The sequence below is a fragment of the Lepisma saccharinum genome, chromosome 5, assembly GCF_977018435.1.
Source record: "Lepisma saccharinum chromosome 5, izLepSacc3.1, whole genome shotgun sequence".
In the NCBI taxonomy this organism is placed as follows: domain Eukaryota; kingdom Metazoa; phylum Arthropoda; class Insecta; order Zygentoma; family Lepismatidae; genus Lepisma; species Lepisma saccharinum.
Window position 1 is genome coordinate 74,789,854 of NC_139233.1, and position 20,730 is coordinate 74,810,583.

Here is a 20,730-nt window from a genome sequence, read left to right on the forward strand (position 1 = left end):
TACTCAGACTGAAACTAGGAACTGGAGCTTTTGGTGGCAAATATTTCAAGAATATGAGTCTCTACTATGTTACAGATGTAAAGATGCCATAATACATTTTTGGACTGTCCACTAATAGTAGTAGATATCAAAAAATTGTTTCTTACGTGCTGAATAAGTTGTCACCCTAATCTGTGAAGATTTACAGAGTACAAGAGTTAGGAAGATGCATACACGTACAGACAAACAGAGAGAGGGAGGGAGAGAAAGAAAGACAGAGAGAGACACACACACACATAAAGAGATAGGGGAGAGAAAGAAAGAAAGACACACAATCACACATACACACACACACACAGGGGAGGGAGAGAGAGAGAGAAAGAAAGAAAGAAAGACATGCACATGCACACACACACACGAAGAGAGAGAGAGAGAGAGAAAGAAAGACATGCACATGCACATACACTCACACACACACACACAAAGAGAGAGAAAGAGAGAGACAATGAGAGACTGACTGACTGACTTGCTTCCTTAGTTAAGGACCCTTGGCAAAAGTTACCTTAAATAATTGTTGAACTTTCCTGGTGGCGAATGTCGAAGAGGTTTTCTTGGGCAATCAGCCAGGTGATTTCAGGATAGGCTTCCGAGCTTTCGAGAGCTAACGTCACTCTCATCTTCAGGGATTGAAGTGCAGAGATAAGTCAGGGTGAAGTTACATGCATTTGGTGTGGGAGGGGTCTGGCGTAGGTGGTTGGCTAATCAGGTGGTGTTTCTCCATCGTCCGTCCTCCGAGTCAACTATCGCTAACTAGGGTGGGTCCAGTTTGAGTCCCGTGTCCCTGTTGAGGTTTTCCTTTTGCCCGTGAATGGCTATTGCTTCTTTGATGAGACGGTCCTTGTAATTTGATGATTTATTGATGATCTCGGTGGTTGTGAAGTCAATTCTATGGCCCTCCTGGATGAAATGTTCTGCTAACCCTGATTTTTCAGGATGAAAATTCTTGATGTAGCTGGCATGTTCTTTGCAACATTTCTATATTTTGATATAATTATAATCTTTTCCATATAACACTAGGTATCAACACTCTCCAAGGACCAATCGGTAGATGTGAGGGATGCTTTCGTAAAAGGAATCTATGGAAGACTGTTCATATTGATCGTGAACAAAATTAACAATGCCATCTACAAACCTAAGGCAGAAGCAAGGAGTGCTATTGGTGTTTTAGATATTTTTGGATTTGAGAACTTTACTACAAATAGGTAAGATATTAATTATCACAAGTATCATATTAGTATTAGTATACAAGGATAACAAATAAAAATAAAGCTGATGGTTATACTGATATCAATGTACAGGCCATTGATAAGCAAGCAAAGGAAGCACTCCTAACTTAACCATTTTGTTTAGGTGTACTAATGCATATGTGGTTGGGTGTGTCCTGCACCAGACCCAAACAATGGAGAAGGGAGAGCATGAGGATGTAGGGATGCAAAACAAACAGCTTTACGTGTTTGTTATGAAGAAACTATTTATGATATAAGATTGTATTGATGGTGCTGTCATCTAGCAATGAACTAAATAAACAATCTGTGACAGAGAAGCAAATAACTTTTCCTACAGTTTTTAGATGTTGCCAACATCATCAAGTGAATTAATTGCACAGAATATGTCATACATGCTTCACCCTGAGATGGCATGATGTAAGCTATAGATAAATGGTCCATTCCAAGTGATAATCAACACATGCAGCATCATTTTTGAAAGTTCATTTCCAAGTGATAAATGCTGCTTGTAACTTTTGTCCAGTAACATGCAGTGACCTCAGCAGTTGGGGTAGCAACTGATTATGGTTAACAGGAGCGCCGACTTGTCAAAATTATTGGGGGCCTCTGATCACTCAAATAAATTAATGAATGACTCACTCCCTCCCTTTTTTAGGTTTTGGCCTCAGTGTTCGGAATCTCGTAAAAGCCCATGAATTCCTCAAAAATAATAAAATTTTCATTTACAGTTCGAATCAGAATGTCAATTGTTCATGGATGGATATGTCACAAGTTTTGTCAACCATAATAGCAAAATATTCCCGACTTTTAATATCTGCTACCATGGAGCGCAAAACAGATCTCCCTTATATATCAATGATCTCGTTCTGAATGTCACTTAAGAGCCATTTGTAGCCCGAATGTCCCATCCACTCTCCTAGTACATGCACATCTTCTTTTGAAACTCTTTTTAGTAAAAAATGTTAACAACACACACAATTATATACTTAGTATATAGTAATGTCATGTGTTTTGCTGTATCTGGTCATAGCCCCCCACAAAGTTGATGGTTTAGCGGTCTCAGCCCCCCAAAGTTGATGGTCTAGAACATTTCAAATGTGTATTTAATGTGGCACAATTCAGAGTAAACTTTACAAAATACAAGGGATGTTCCGTAAGTAAGTTTTGCCATTTTTTTTTTCACAGGGAAGCTTTATTAAAAAGAGAAAAATACAATGTTATAACAAAATACAATCTTTTGGCTATTTTTCCACATAGTCACCACTGACATTGATACATTTGTCGTACTGTGAATCAATTTCAAGAAACCCTCCTGGTACAAATCGGTGCCCAGCGATTTAAGGAAGTTCTTCACAGCCTGTTGCACCTCTTCGTTGCTTCCGAAGTGACGTCCTGATAGTGCTGACTTTAACGCAGGAAAAAGAGGAAGTCTGATGGGACAAGATCGGGACTGTAGGCCGGGTGATTCAATCTCTCCCATTCCAGACGACGAATGTGTTCTGCAGTGACCCTTGCTGTGTGGGGTCTTGCATTGTCGTCCAAGAACAAAACCACTAGTCTCTTGCATAGAATGACGGACTTCAGTTTGCTTAGTGTGTGGCAATAGCGTGCCGCACTTCCATTTGTGACCACGTTTCCAGCCATACTGGTTTGCACTCGAATGAGCTCGGGCACGATGGTCTGCTGCTTATCTCTATTCTTCGGCACTCTGCGCATGCGCCATCACTCCTCTGCTGTCGCTCCTCCTGTTGTGAATTCAGGAAAGATTGTCTTTTGTTATGGCAATGTGCTTTCTCACTTTGTAATACAGCTTCCCTGTGAAAAAAATGATGAAACTTACTTTCGGAATGTCCCTCGTAATACATTGGATCCTCTTAAGCAAAATTATTTGGCGATCTCTGCCCCCAAATCGTTAACATTGGGGGGCTCAAGCCCCCCAAGCCCCATGGTATCAGCGCCTATGATGGGTAACCTTTAAAGCATTGTGCACCTTGCTCCCGCTCCCCCCCATTTCCAAGACACCCAAATGATAGATGTTTCAACACAGACGAAAGAATTTAACTATTTCATATTTCATGGAAGTGATAATTTAGTACGAAACCTAACTTTTATATATCTGTATCCGCGTGTGTAAATACCTGAATATTTTATGAAGTTTCACTTCGAAAATTAAGCACGACTTGCATTGAACGTTGTAGTAGAAAAGTTCTCACCTCCGCAATTAAATAGATAGAACAGAGATGCTAAATAAACAAATACAATCTGGAAATGGGTGTTATGGTGGTTATAAATCCCCATTTCGACTTAATTTTCTTTAAAAAAAATAATAAGTAAATGTAATTATTTTTGCCTTGGTAGCATCGTAGCCTTGTTCGATTCCCGGTGGACACACACAGTGGTTCGGATTCCACTTTAAACTGTAGGTCCAGTCCCGATTAGCCTTACTGTGCATAAAGTGGACTTAAAACACCAAATCAATCAATCGAAATTATTTTTACCCCACTTTCCTACCAGTGTTGACATTCAAAATACAGTTTTAGCAGCCTGACCTCCATTAGAAATTTTCTGATTGGGTGTATGCATGCAAGCACACATACAGACAGAGATAAATGCAGGGAATTTTAAGAAAGCACTCTTTGAAAACAATAAGCACTTGTAAGAAAGGTCTTGAGTTCAAATTTCGAGTACAGTATGAATGTTTATGACTTTCCTCACCACTGCCATGAGTTGGTTAATGAGTTGAGTTTCTTGGGTGAAATGAAAGGGGAAACGAGGGAAACCAATCCTCTATCACCTTACATAGGCGATAGACTGGGGTACCTGAAAGCATGGGCTTTCGACTATTGCACTGGCCAGAGGTTTCGAGGCAAGGGGGAGGGGAAGACAACACAGAAATCCTCCATTCCCTTTCTGCAGCAGGCTCTTCCTGAAACTGGTTTGGCAGTCAAGAAGACCGCTAGAGTAGCTCTTTTCATCGTGCCTGGAGATCATACCGTGAGGGGTGAGAAGCATGTGGAAAAAAAGTGTTGCATATGAACTGTTTCTTTGAGAGACAATAAATATTGATGATTTGAAAATGGTTAGATGTGTGAGATCATTGGTCCATTATTGCTAGACTCGCTACTTCTTAGTGCACATCAGTGCTTTTGTCTGAAATAGGGTACTGCATTGGAACACTTTCTTTCGCTCGTAATTGTTTTAGTCTCCCACCCTCAAGCATATACAGGGTGGCTCAAAAATTCTCTTAACACCCTCGGTACAAGGCCACTGCAGCGTGCAACGTGGCAATGGTGATGACCAATCGTTGCCAGGCTAAGGGGGAACCACATTGACGCCATCCGCACGGTCGGTGGTCACTTGATGTCCGCCATCTTGAATTCAACTTCAGAATTTTAAATGGGAAGGCGGTGATATGATATATTAAATCAGGCGAGAATTTCACGAGAAATGCAATGGTGAAGGTTTGTTTGATATATATTTAACCAGTAAAACGTTATGACTGAATTCTTGTACGAATTTGCTCCTTTTCGAGGTGTTAGAAAAATGTCTTAAAATTTGTTTAGTGCATCGGTAACGCATTGAGATCAAAGTGACATCTAGGGAGAGAAGTTTGCATGCCATTGCACAAGATTTTAATTGGATACATCCATGAAGAGCTGTGCATTATGAATGGTTGTCGCGAACAACTACAGTGTGACGCTTCCATTAAATGAAAAGTCCTTCACAGTGACAAGGCTAATGTTTATGTTCATAAGGAAGTTCATAAACAGAATATTCGATGCTTTTTATCTGATAACCCATTTTCGACAGATCAAAGCTGAAAGGTTAGTGCTGGTAAGTTAATGGTGTGGCGTGCTGTGTGGAACACGATTGGTTAGTCAATTTTCCATCAACGGAACCTTAAATGCTACTTAGATTTGTTAAATAAACACGTTTTTTCATCCTTACTTATAGAAGAAGGTACTTTTTAGAGCGTTTTTTTCAATAGGGAGGAACACCAGAACACTATGGGAACGTTGTGAAGCAGTTTCTGTCCAAAGTTAGTTATCATATGAGAAGGGTCGCATATACTGTTTATGAACTTCCTTATGAACATAAACATTAGCCTTGTCACTGTGAAGGACTTTTAATTCAATGGAAGCATCACACTGTAAATTGTTCGCGACAACCATTCATAATGCGCAGCTCTTCAAGGATGTATCTGATTAAAATCGTGTGCAATGGCATGCGAACTTCTCTCCCTAGACATCACTTTGATCTCGATGCATTACCAAAACGCTAAACAAATTTTAAGCATTTTTCTAACACCTCGAAAAGCAGCAAATTGATACAAGAATTCAGTCATAACTTTTTACTGGTTAAAGATACGTCAAAACAACCTCCACCAATGCATTTCTCGTGAAATTCTAGCCTGATTTGATATATCATATCACCCCCTTCCCATTTAAAATTTGAAGTTGAATTCAAGATGGCTGACATCAAGATGGCCACTGACCACGCGGGTGGTGTCAGGCCTGATAATGATTGGCCATCACCATTTCCACATTTCCATGTTGCACGCTGCAGTGGCCTTGTACCGGGGGTGTTAAGTGACTTTTTGAGCCACCCTGTACAATTTAATAGTGTTAGTCACTAGAATTTCTTACACACCAAAATCTTGCAAGGTAAAGAAATATCATGCTTTTGAATGGATCAATTCTCTATTAGAGGGTTTCTGAACTAGTTCTCTATAAATTTCAATCCCTCCTCCATGTACCATATCAACTTTTCTAACATCCAGAGATCACCTAATATGGAATAAACCTGTTTCGAAGTAAGACTTGAAGCTTTCCTGGCGACGAATGATGAATAGATTCTCTCAGGCTATTGATCAGGTGAGTTGTGGAAAATATTCCAAGCTTTCGAGAGCTAACGCCACTCTCATCTTCCTCGAAAGATTGGAATATTTTCCACAACTCACCTGGTCGATAGCCCGAGAGAATCTATTCAACAAACCTGTTTTCGTCAGTAGTTTGGTTATGAAACCACTTTCAAATGTGATAAATGGAATACCCTATACATAAACAATTAAGTTATTTTAGGATAATTTAAAGACAAATATTTAGATCCTAAGAAATGTTCGTTTGTATGTATAAAAAATTGTTTACAAGAAAATATATGACTAAATTTTGTTTTCTAGCTTTGAACAATTTTGCATTAATTTTGCAAATGAAAATCTCCAGCAGTTCTTTGTCCAACATATCTTCAAACTGGAACAGGAAGAGTACAACTCAGAGGGGATAAGTTGGCAACATATAGAGTTTGTTGACAACCAGGACATTCTGGACTTGGTAGCCATGAAGTCTTTGAACATTATGGCACTCATTGATGAAGAGTCAAAATTTCCTAAGGTAATGGTATAGCATACATCAGTGTGGAATTTTGTTAAACTACCTCTTCTAAATGATGTGACAGAAATATAAAATTATAATGGACACAATGGCTAGTGCCAACATGTTACGGCTGGAGGCTAACAAACAGAAAAATGAAGTACACTTGTAATGCTGCAAGATTGATTCTTGACCAAGTCAGAATTGCCACTAACTTTTCAATACATTACTTTTAGGGTTTAGCTGATACATCTGTATCAGTATAATCTGATATGTGATTTTAGCATTGGAAAGTGTTATTTGAAATTTTATTATTGCTTTGGGAATGAAAGATGCAGTGGCAAATGAAAAACGAAAGTACTCACTCACTGATCCACAAAACTGATACTGGCCAATACTTCTCTGGAGACTAAATAACCTTAGAGTATGTAAGAGTCCATACCGGCTGCAAACTACACAATTTTCATTACTTTTATGCCAATTTTGCATGGGAAAAGTGGATTTTGTGATTAAATTACTGCTATTGTAATATTACATGCAATGAGGATGGCCCAAGTAACCACAACCGTTGGACCAACTGCAGTTTTTAGGTGGAAAAGGTTGGGTTTACTTTGGTTTGCAAATTGAAGTTGGTCCTACATTGGGCCAACATCTGAACAATCATGGAAAAGTGAGTCAAAATCAGTTGAAAAACTACTCATGTTAAGACAACTTTCACGAGTATGATGTAATTCTAGAGTGTAAAATATGTGACATGTAACAGTGTTTCTTTTTAAAAATTTCAGTCACAGCTCGTACTGAAAACATAATATTTTTTAATGAAAGTAGAAGCTACTCTTACTCACCAGTTTATTGTCAGCTGCCATGGATGAAAGATGTGTTGGGAATTGCTTATTGTTTGTCTGTTTAGCTGTAGCAGAACAAGACCATCCTTATAGGTATTATTGTGAAGGTGATTAAACAATGTTATGTGCAGACTAAATTCCATGAAAGGTAGAAAACTAAGTAAACTCTAGAAAGTTATTTGTGCTACCACTTGAAGTTACCTTGAAAACAATGATACCATATGAATGAGAAAGTGCTGTGCATTTTTTTTATTCTACACAAATAATTTGGCCTCACAATATATTATTTATATATATACATATGTAATCAGAACACAAACCTATCTATACTTTAGTTTTCAGTACGTTGGCTGAACATCAGAAACACACGTTTTGTCAACACTGGAATCACAGCCAAAATTATCATTACCCAACGATATGTTATTACATTTGACCAACCATTTTCAGTAACGCTTATGCACGTTAAACCCTCTGAATCTAACACTGAAAAATCCTAGCACATAGAATTAGGGAGGGTTTGAGTTTGAGTTTTTGTTTTAAGTCCACTTTATGCACAGATAGGCTAATTAAGACTGCTTAATTAGCCTATCTGTGCATAAAGTGGACTTAAAACAAAAACTCAAACTCAGACCTACAGTTTCAAATGGGATTCAAACCAATATGTTCCTCCACTAGGTATCAAACCCAGAACAGTATTGTGAAGGGGGCAGATTATTGGCAGTACTTTTTTCACTTAGTAAAGTAGAAAAATATACAATAGAGTAAGTAATATGTCCTTATTAATGTATATTTATTCTAGGGAACTGATCAAACTATGCTTGCCAAGTTGCACAAAACCCATGGTAGCCACAAGCATTATCTGAAACCAAAATCTGATTTGAACACAGCATTTGGATTGAATCATTTTGCAGGAGTTGTGTTGTATGAAAACAAAGGTATGTACTCATCACTTACTATATTAGATTTTGTATGCCACCTGAATTTGAAAGCAGTGATAAGAGTTTGCATGAGTTAAAATATTTACAGGCTATGGGTATAATACTGAATAATAGAAATATCAAATCATCATAATAATAATAATACAATTAAAATAATATAAACAAATAATAAACTTTCATTTATTTAATTGGCAATTTTATGATTATTAATACTACTATTATATCCTTGTGGAGATTTCATAGTTGATACATCAGATGAGTTAATATCCAGCAGAAATTTCTTTTATCACATATCATATAGTAAATATATTGAAATGAATCTTTGAAAGTTAGGGAAAATTTTAACCATGAAATTTATGCTGTGTTACTTTTCACATAAAATCTGTTTTTTTTTTTTTCATTTTTATTTTTATTTTATTTTTTCAAAATTTTGAAAACTCATGAATTCATTTGTGATTCAGATTAAGTGGTGGAATATGAAAACAAACAGGTATACAATCTGATAACATTTTCTTAAGGATATTAACTCATCTGTTAAAGCAAAAAACAGAAATATTAAATTTCTGTTTATTTAGTAGCACCTGCTTACTTCAATTTTTACTATCATCCAAGGAGGGAAGTCCCACCCCTCCAAGGCCTATGATGCACTCTCCTCAACAAGTAGAATATCACCCCTGCCCGTTTATGATCATTCTTTGTACAAGTTTGTTTGGACAGGCACAATTTAATGGGAAAAAATAACATCAATCTACATTTATGCAGATATGCTAATTGAGACTTCTGTATTTAATTATAACAGTGTATCTTGGAATCAAAGCTGCAGTGATGGGCTGTATTGTTCATGTTTTATATACACACCCAGAAACATTCTCACTACGAGTCCATGATGAGCATGATATGTGTTACTCTCATCATTTTGTGGAGGCAATGGGTAATGGTCACTAATTCACCATTTGGTGAATTGTTACGGCACTGCTGAATCAGACTCATTTCAAGAATTGCAGGCTAAACCTGGAAAATCTAAGAGTGCATGTCTGATTAATGAAATAATGAAGGACACACACAAATATCTACTTCTTGGAATTTGATATTCCAATATTCACGATTAACCCACTGGTAAAAAAAATGACCTTAAATATTGAAAAATCAATAAACAAATCAAGCAATCTCCCTGCTTTTGTGTGAGGATAAATATTATAAACAATATATTTTTTCATAAAAACGTTCACTATTGACTATACATATTATCACAGTTGTTACTCTTCGCCTTCTCCACTATGATGCATTATGGGACTCCCTGGGCACTCCCGATTCTACATTTTTCATCTACCTGGTTTCAAGGAAGAGATTCTATAAGTGTATCAGTAAATGTACCAATAATTTTATGGATCTGATATATCTATAAATAGCCTGTAACTTAATGCAAAATTTTGCCATTTTGTTAACATTTTTATAAATATGTACTGGTTTTGAAAAGTAAATATGTAAATACATAATTTGTTTTTCAAAGTAATCTAGTTAACTGCACTACTTAAAAAAGTGACTAAATTATTCATATTTTTCATGGAGCTTTTGTAGCTTTATATAGGATTTGCATATATATATATTGAATACTCTATTAGCATCAGTAAAATATTTTGGAAGTGTCTGTTTGTACTTTATATTTTTATTTTGTATTCCAGGGTTCTTGGAAAAGAATAGAGACACATTCAGTGCTGATCTTCTGCAGCTGATAAGCATATCAAGTAATAAATTTCTTCAGCAGTTGTTTATCGAGGACATTGGAATTGGTACTGAAACTAGAAAGAAGGCACCAACATTGTCAACACAGTTCAAGAAGTCTTTGGAGAGTCTCATGAAAACTCTGTACAACTGTCAGCCATTTTTTGTCAGATGCATCAAACCAAATGAACAAAAGAAACCAACGGTATGCATTCAAATGTATTCTGTATTTTTGATCTGATCTGCATTAACCAAAAACAAAGTATTAAGCTTTCACACAATAAGTTTTATACCGGGTGAGCAAAAGGTAACTCTGCACCTACACTACACTTCATTATTCAGAGAAAAACTTACCTTTCTTGATGTTTGTTGGTACATAAGGACATGGACAGTTGGTTAGTAAGACACTCATTGTTATCAGTCACTCATTCATTGTTGTTTCTTCAGTTGTTTCTTTGGAGCGTGATCTTGCAAAGTGCGGAACTGCATTAGCAATGGTTTTGTTACTCTAAACTCATGTGTTTTTTGTTGGAACAAGTCTTTGACATGGAGGTGAATATATGGAAGAAGTGCAAAATAAGTTTATGGAAAGGTTTCCTGATACAGATCCACCACATCGTAATGCAGTGCGGCGGTTGATCGATGAATTTTGCAGAACGGGATCAGTGAAGAATGAGCCAAAATCAGGCAGGTCACGAGTTCTAACAGAGGACAAATTACAGGATATTTCGATTAGAATAGAGCAAAGCCCAAAGAAGTCAATTTGTAAATTGTCACAGCAAGTGAGTGTGCCATACAGCAGTGCAAGAACCGCACCGAAAATCACTTAAAAATGTGACGTCGAGAATATCCTCTCCATTGACAGCAATAAAGCCTCTGTACCACTGGCAATACTCAACATGCTTGTCGTGTCCCTTTCTTGCAGATTTTGCACTACTGTTATTTTGTAGGGGTGTAAATGTAAACTTATTTCACACTTCTTCCATATATTCACGTCCATGTCGAAAGACTTGTTCCACCAAAAACACATGAGTTTAGAGTAACAAAACCTTTGCTAATGCAGTTCCATGCTTTGCAAGATCACGCTCCAAAGAAACAACTGCAGAAACAACAATGAGTGACTGACAACAATGAGTGTCTTACTAACCAACTGTCCATGTCCTTATGTACCAACAAACCCCAAGAAAGGGAAGTTTTCCTCTGCATTGAATGAAGCATAGTGTAGGTGCACAGTTACCTTTTGCTCACCCGATATTACATGATATTTTTTCGATCTGTGTCAAAAAAACATATACAGTGGACTTTTTAAAATTTGAACTTGGATAATTCGAATTATTCAGTAATTCGAACAGGTTATTCCCCTTGAAATTCCTATTGAAACCAATGTTAAAAATTCATAAATAATAACAAATTTTCGAACCTTTATGTGGATTATTTGAAGGCAGTTATCCAGAGACAGCTGTAGGGAAGAGAAAGTTTTTATTTGCTGGTATGCAGCCTCCACTCTCTGTTGAATAACATGGGATTTGTGAAAGTCTTCTTATCTGCCCTCAGTTGTCAGTCTTGATTAGTCAGGGTAAGTTGTTTGCAATGTCAAACAGGTAGCTAATGTTGTTACACGTGTATGTGATTTTGTGTGTTAATACAGTGTACTTACCTAAACATGTTTTCCATTTACTGGTAACTTAAGCACTTATGTGAGAAGAATTGTTTTTTGCTTGCACTATAAAACCACCCACAAAATACGGCAATTCTTATGGTGATTGATTGATTGATTTATTTTACTTCGATTTTTTGCCACTTTTGGTTAATCACAAAGATGAGGATGAAAGATGAATTGAAATGAATGAAGGGACACTCATAAAGAACACCAATTCCCAGGACAGGATTCGAAACTGGGACCTCTGGTGTTGTAACATGCTGTAATAACCATGCTGTAATTTTTATGGTAAGGTCCTCTGCATTTCATTATTTTTGTTTTTACTGCAGTACAGTAGTTGTTTTGTTGATTTTCTTTAATAATGCATGTTTTTGTTAATTCGATTTTTTCCAAAAAGAGTCCACTGTACAATGTTTATTGGTGCTCATAGTATGCTGCATTTGTAATGGCACTGTGATATGGTGATAATTAAAATTGCAAAATCACTTTTCTACACTAAAAATTTTACATCTCATTCATTCATGAAGGGAGCTTTCAATACAAAGTGACAAGTGCCATCTGCCACTTGGAAATGAACGTTTCATACCAAAGTGACACAACAAACTACACATGTCACTTCCATTTCACCTGGACTGGGCCATTTTCTCAATACCCAAGTAACTACAACGATTGGGCCAACTGCAGTTTTTACGTCGGAAAGGTTGGCTTTACATTGGTTGGCAAATTGAAGTTGGTCTTACGTTGGGACAACAGTTGTTGCCAATGTCTGCCCAACCATGGAAAAGTGAGTCAAAATCAGTTTTAAGAACTACTTTCTCATGTTAAGACAACTTTCAAGAGAATGATGTAAATTCTAGAGTGTAAAATAAGTGATTTGTAACAGTGTTTCTTTTTAAATATTTCAGTCACAGTTCATACTGGAAATATAATATTTTGTTAATGAAAGTAGAAGCTATTCTTAACTTGCAGTCACTCACCAGTTCTTTGTCAGCCACCATGGATGAAAGATGTGTTGAGAATTGCTTATTGTTTGTCAGTTTAGCTGTAGCAGAACAAGAACATTCTTACAGGTATTCTTGTGAAGGTGGTTAAACAATGTTATGTGCAGACTCAATTCCATCATATGTGGTAAACTTAGTAAACTCTAGAAAGTTGTTTGTGCTACCACTTGAAGGTAAATTCAAAACAATGATACCTTATGAATGAGAAAGTGCTGTGTATTTTTTTTATTTTACGCAAATAATTTGTACCACAGTTTATATTTGGCCTCACAATAAATTTTATATATATATATATATATATACACACACACACACACACACACACATATAACACAAACCTATATACACTTTAGTTTTCGGTATGTTGGCCCAACATTGGAATCACAGCCAAAATTACTGTTGCCTAATGGTATTTTCTTACGTTTTTATGTCTTACATTCTTATGTTCCATTTTCAGTACAGTTGGCCCAATGTTGGGCCAACCATTTTTGGTTGCTTGGGTAGGTGCATCGTGTCAGCTTGGTCTATTGGTTGCAGATATTCAGTGAATGTTTTTTTACAGACTGGAGGAACCCACGTTGCTTGTTGCTTGTCAATTTGGCATGAATCCCATGTTGCATTTCACTTGTTCCTTGTCATTAGTAACTTGTCACTTCAATTTTGCTAATATTTCTGCAAATGTTTGATAGATTGATATTCACTAAGTCTTGAAGCATAGAAAAAAATATTTTAAATAGAATACCATGCAGATGTAGACATGCCACATCTTTCAATAAAACAAATGGAAACAATTTCAGTGTAATGATGTCACAGGTATTAACAGTCTATGAACTGTTCTAACAAAGGTGATAATTTGTGTAATTATTTGACTATTGAATTGAAGATGGGAGTATATGATGTTCAAAACTATTGCAGATTTTTGATAGGGAGCTGTGTTGCAGACAGTTGAGGTATTCTGGAATGATGGAGACAATTAGGATTAGAAGAGCTGGTTATCCTATCCGTCACACTTTCAATGAGTTCGTAGGAAGGTACAGGTTTCTGATATCTGGAATTGCACCTCCACATAAGGTAGGTACACTATAATATCATATAGTAAAAATAACTATGTAAACCATATAAAATTATTTAACTATTACCTTCTGCTACTTAAACATGCAGTTAGTGATGGCTTGTAACTTTTCAAGGATGCATGTCACAGTTATTCAGATCGTCCTTATAGTCCAAATTAGCATCTCTGCTTAATGTAAAATTTAAAATAAAATGAAATCACATGGTGCTAACAGTGCTCGAAGTAAGGGAGAATGCTGGGGATGGTATCCATTCCAGCTAACCAAGTTTTTTCAGAGCATCCCCCAGCTGTGTCACTGTCAACATGTTAAACCATAGAAGCATCTCCCCAACTAAGCCCAAAGTTCAATCAAACATCCCCCCCCCCCACCCAGCTAACATTTTCCACTTCAAGTGCTGGGTAATATATGCAATTTTCCAAATTTTCGAATTAGATCATCTGAGTTGAAATGTTTTGTAGGTCTAAGTTTGCCATTGTTAGTAATTGAAAATTTCTATTTACACTACTAATTTCCATATTTTAATCTACAGTAATCTAAAATGTACACATTATACAATGTATCCGATTCATGTGTTTTTTCTTTTTTCCCACACGGGGATGTGGAGGTATAGCCTCACACAATCTCACCAAATTTTTGGAGGTGATGCAGTCAATACGATGCTCTGGCCACTTTTACCTTCTCGAGGTACCCATTTAATTGAGGTTGGGTGAACTCCAGAGCCATTTTATGAAGAGACAAGTCCAAAAAATACCGACCTTAGATCACTCACCCTCTGAATTGAACCCAGGTCTCCAAAATGGCAGTCAGATGCCCCACCAACTGGACCACTGTGGTTCCTACCCACTCTTCATTTATTGGAATCAGCTCAGCTCTAGTTTATTTTTTAATTTTTTAATTACTACAAAGAACTTAATGTGTAACGTACAATAACATTCTCCTACACTACATTGCACCATTCTTCATTTTACAATGCTATTAGTATATTCAATACCAATGCAAGTGAAACTGTGAGATGTACCTCAAAATCATGTGTTCTAGAAATACAACATACAGATTTGGGTAGATTCACATCTCTTAAATGAAGAATGTCCTCTGTTGATAGGATGGAACCTAGGGAAGCCATCATTACACCAAAGTATTGTGATACTCTCAACATGGTCCATAGAGTGATCAGGCAGAAACCATGAGGAATGTTATCTAAGGCAATCCTCATATTTCACGACACAAATCACAAACACATACTGTGACACTCTGCAATGTTTTCGCTGTTAGGTTTTGCATATTCTTCTTATCCTTGGACTATTGCAATCACCTTGAAAAGAATTTTCTCTCTCTACACGCCTGAATTAACTTAATCAGTTCAGCACCCTCAGATTCGTCTGGTTATATTCCACAAGCCAAGTCACCTTCCTGGTCAGCTGGCAACCTGCATCCACATAACACCTACCAACCACATCCAATGCCTCCATTTCTCCAACGCCCATTCTTACTACATCAAAAAGGCATTCCATTCTCCTCAGAAAACAATGCCTCAACCCCTCCAGCACAACAATGACCAACACCTACACCAAGTTTTAGCCAGCTGTGGCTACTCCTGCACCCTTGTATACAAATTTCCAGAGCTGCTTCCCATTCACTTACACCCCCCCCCAAAAAAAACTAACTGAAAGCAACCTGCCTACGTTAGTAACCCAATACTACCCAGAGCTCACCAAAATCAAACATGCTCCCATTTTATCTTCCCCATTCTCACACTAGGGATGTCTTTCTTCCTAGAGTTATTTTCCATCACCCAGCCAGCATCAGAAATATCTTGCTCCAAAATACGCACACCCACATCCTGCATCCTCGTGCTCATATGCAAGGTCAGCACCCTCAAATTCACCTGGTCCTATTCCACAAGCCTTCCTGGATGTAGACATGTACATTGCAGGAGCTCAAGGTGCAAGACCTGCTCAGTATTCATCACTTCCTCCACCCTTATTCACACTACCATTGGCAACTTACCCTATACCCCAAAGGCATTTGCTATTCCTCAAACCTGATATACATTCTCATCTGCCAGATATGTGCTGGCTTTTAATTGGGACACCCCTCAACTTCCTATCTCACCCATGAACCTCAGAATCAACAATCGCTCCTCATCCAGCCAAAACTCCAATTCCACCATCGCCACCACACAAACTTCAATGACTGCTTCAGAGTAGTTACTATCCAACAACTACCCTTGTCAACCAACACATCTTCCCATATTCACTGGGAAAGAACCTAAATGCACACTACCATAGCAACTCGTAGACTCAACCTAACTACTTAGTAACCATCTGTATACCTGCTTCCACCCACTACCCAGCAAGCAGTCGAACACTGGTAAAACAGTGCTTGTTGCTATCTTCTTCCATTGCCTGGCTACACTGCAGTACAACACCACCTTTTTTCTTTAGTAAACATGCAGCTAGTCTGCAAAATATAGAAGTGTCCATTCTGTTTTGTTCGGTTTCCTTCCATTGTATATACATTTCTTTACAGACAGATTGTCGAGCTGCTACTGAAAAAATATGCCAGTCAGTACTTGGAAAGTCCGACTACCAGCTTGGACACACAAAAGTGTTTCTAAAAGATGCACATGACCTGTTCCTAGAGCAGGAGAGGGACAGAATTCTTTCCAAGAAACTGAAGATTCTTCAGCGAGCCATTCGCAGATGGATATATCGAAGAAGGTATGCAAAAGGCATAAACACAATATTATTAAATTTGATACAGATAGGAAATTTTATATTGTAGAATTTTAAGTGTTTTTTTTTTCTGGCACAAAACCAGGGAAAGCATCAGTTCAAATTTAATTGCTGATACTCTTTCACGGCCTGGATGTCTTATTGGGTTTGCAAATTGACACATGACTCTTTCAAGGAGTTCTGGGAATTAAGCAAAATGAGAAATTTTCATCACAAAATCATGCTAATATTGAGTGGCAAAAGTGGATTTTGTGATTAAATAACAGCTATTTTAATATTATGATTATCTAATATAAGAACCTATGAACAATTTAAGATTAATATTCAATAATTGCAATGAACATTTGTAAATAGTGTGAACAAAAGTTTCTTAATAGTGTATATAACCACCATTTCACAAAAAAAAAAAAAAATTAAAAAGATATGAGTTGTTATTGTGCCAAAATTTAGACTTTTAATGCTGTTTTTGGGACCTTCCTCAGAAGTGTAAACCATTAAACACGATTAACCAAATAAGTAACAACTAGGGGAAAGGTAAAATGCATAAATGATTAAAATAGGAAGGCTAAGGATTGGCGGCACAATTTAGTGCTGAGAACAATTTACATTGTCATAGTGTTCAAATAACAGTATGATTGGGAATCGGCAACAGTATTGGCATCAGTTCAAGGCATTGAACTTGGATTTGTATACATGGGTTGCTCAGAAAGCAATGTGCCACAATTTTTTTCTCGGAAACCATTTATTCAAAATGTATGAAAATCACTCACAGTGTAACTGAATGTTTCCTTTATGTATGTTATTTTTCTATATAATCTCCATCAACATCTATGGCCGTATGCGAGCATGAAACAAGGTCATGGATTCCTTCCCAGTATCATCCCATGTCCTGTTCACATAGCCATGTACTCACTGTATGAATCATGCTCACATCATATTCAAACCTTGTCCTATGCATGGCATCCATCAGTGGCACACACAGATGGAAATCTGATGGCGCCAAATCAGGACTATGTAGGGTGGGGGGGAGGACAGTACAACCAAATTTGGTGATTGCATCCTGGGTTCGGAGGCTTGTGCTCAGTTGTGAGACTTCGAGGAACCCATCTTGTGCATACCCTCGAATACCCCAAAGTGTCAATAATTGCCATTGTACTACCATTACTAATGGAAAGCTGTATTGCCAATTGCCGACTTGTGATGTGCCGAGCCACACGAATAATGTCATCGGCAACATGTCTGGGCTGGTGGCTGGAGTAGGATGCCAGACTGCGAACAATCATGCAGCTCCATTTCACCACTTCCTGAAGCCTTAACTCCCTGCACCCAGAGTCCAATGGTGCTCCTATCGACCACAGAACTTCCAGACACATCACAAAATTGTTTGAATGTTTCCCACACTTTCTTTCTCCACAACTAAGAATTCAATTACAGTTCATAGTTTGTAACATGTGTCACTCACAGATGCCAATTTCACAGACCAGTACTGTGGCACTATCTGTCGGACGACCATGTACTTACACACATGTGGGCATTAAACTTCAATGTTACTACCCTTCCATTTTCACACTGCTCTCTTCATTCTGGCATGAGAAAAAAAATGTGGGTCATTACTTTCTGAGCAACCCACGTATATACAACAATGTGGTTAAATTTTCTATATCCTTGACATTTTGATGCTCTAATGTGGGTCTTGGTAATATATTTTGACAATATATACAGGATTATTGAACAATTGTTATGAGTATAACAATACAGTGTTCTGTCATTAGTAAAAGAACAAAAAAGATGATAAAAGCAGTTGGGCATATTGTTACATTTGATTTTAAATTTCAATTTCTTTCTGTCTGTTTTTTCTTCTTAACTTTCATTTTTATTTATCCTACTCCTATGTAGGTATTAAATGTGTCATAAAAAAAGGTAAAGTGCTCCCCTGTGCATAGCACCATGCCATGAAGGCATATAGGGGGTGTGGGGGTAACGCCCCACACTTTCTTGATCCGGTCGTGAGTGGGGGTGATGTGATCAGCATCACGCCCCTGACCACCTTTACCCCCCAGGGTTTCCCCCAGGTACCCATGTTATTCGATGCTGGATGGGTGCCGGGGCCGCTTCCATCATTAAATGTGTCATGGGTGATGAAAAATACATTTCACTTTTAATTTGTTTCTTGATAATTTTATTTCACTCATTTCTTATATTTCCATAATTTATATTTACTTCCTGCTATCTTATTTCCATTATGCACCTAGCTATAATTTAAATGATTGATTCAATCTCCTCTCACTCTCTCTCTCTCTGGCAGTACTCCTTCTCAAGCCTTGACCTCTTTCACAATAACCCTCCAATCATTCTGCATCTAATATTCATCATATTTAAATATTCAACAACAAGCTTATCTCCATCTTGGACTCATCTTTGATGTCAATATTGTCTTCACATTCCATATGAAGGGTCCACAGGAAAGAAAGAAGAGTAATAAATTTTCAGGTTTCCTCAGAAGATGTTTTCTGGTTGAAACTCGTGCTTTTCCTTGTGCAAGAGTTATTTTCAAGCCTCTATAAAAAGAGCTTTTTCCTTGCAACAAACCTAGGTCACATAGAACATGTTTAGGTGTTGACCTCAAAACCTGAAACAAAAAATAACATTCCCCTTTTCTTTCAGGATCATACATATTACTATTTTTATAACACTTTTCTGTTTCTGATGATCAGTTGCTCACAGGATAATGACCAGGTGAGATCTGGAAATGTTTCCAAGGTTTCAAGATTTAACACCACTCTCATCTTCAGGGTAGAAGTTACTTGCTTCATTTTTCTGTGTCTGCCATAAGTAGATACATCCATGTGAGGCTGTTGTGGTTCTAAAATCTGTCACTTTTACAGCACAATCCTATGTCAAACTGGCAACTCAGAGAACAAAGATTTTCTGCCTTAACTGATTTGTCCACATTTAAGCATCAGAGATTGGCTTTCGGTTCTTGCAGTTCTGATAAAAAGCATTACCAATGAGCTATGGTTTGAATATGCATGCAGTCCATCTGTGTTAGATGTGACCATTAACCGTAATGTGAATTGACTATGCCTATGTATCTAGTGGCAAAATACGGGTGATGGTTACAAGTGGAATGCAGATGGGGAAGCAGGTTCCATGAAAATTTTCTTTTTTCCACTTCAGAATGATTTGTTACAAGTTGTACGAGTCATCACACACACAAAATAGCAACTGAATGCTTACAAGTAAAATTACTTACTTATGCCCTGTTCACCCCTCTTGGAGGCATAGGATCTTGGTAAATGCATGCCAGTGGACTCTGCTTTTTTTGCCATCTCATTGATCGCAATCCAGCTCTTCCTTGTCTCTTTTTGTACTGTACTTCTCCAGGTGTTTCTGGGCCTTTCTCTTCTCCTTGTACCTTGTGGATTCCAGTCTAAGGCCTCTTTTTGCTATGTGCCCTATCCATTTCCATTTCCTGTATCTGATATCTATTCACTTCTTTTTGATTTGTTCTTTTCCACAACTCCTGGTTGGTTATTACGATCTGGTCATCTGATTCCTCGGATAAATCTCAAACATCTATTTATGTATACTTGAAGCGTATTTCTTATACTTTGAGTATCTTTCCATGTTTCGCATCCACAGAGCAAGACAGACTATATTTTGTGTTAATGCAAAATCCTTATAATGCTCTTCTATTTGAATGTCAATCTCTTCAATCTTGTTCAGATAACCCACATATAATTCAAATTCTTGCTTTAATATAAAAATATGGCCTTTACGATAATCGCCCTGAAGTGACTTAACTATAGTCTCGCCACTACTTTTGATTCTAAAATCTCTCAACTTTGCCAATTTTACTGGATCACACCCACTATCCATAATTGCTCCGATAATAATCTGAATTTTGTTTTGATGGTTATTTGGTTGGATCTCCATATCGATGGTAGCTTTCATTATTCTGGAATCCACATCTTCTTCTGACCCACCTGGCATGGAAATGACGCTACCTAGATAGACATTTTTTTAACTTCTTGAATATCCTCATCTCCAATTTTCAACTTAGTTTCAACCTTGTTGTTGATCATAATTTCCTTCATCTTGTTTATATTTATACAAGTGAAA

The 20,730-nt window shown here is 37.3% G+C and overlaps 1 protein-coding gene across 1 annotated transcript in view; it reads left to right on the forward strand.

Moving 5' to 3' along the window:
- Nucleotides 1–20,730, forward strand: part of LOC145987887 (myosin-VIIa-like) — a 197,887-nt gene that overhangs the window by 63,620 nt on the left and 113,537 nt on the right. The window contains exons 9-14 of the mRNA XM_083122679.1: nt 1,057–1,241; nt 6,445–6,655; nt 8,279–8,414; nt 10,100–10,344; nt 13,716–13,871; nt 16,403–16,593. Coding sequence (XP_082978805.1) covers nt 1,057–1,241; nt 6,445–6,655; nt 8,279–8,414; nt 10,100–10,344; nt 13,716–13,871; nt 16,403–16,593 — 1,124 coding nt within the window. The remainder of the gene's footprint in view (nt 1–1,056; nt 1,242–6,444; nt 6,656–8,278; nt 8,415–10,099; nt 10,345–13,715; nt 13,872–16,402; nt 16,594–20,730) is intronic.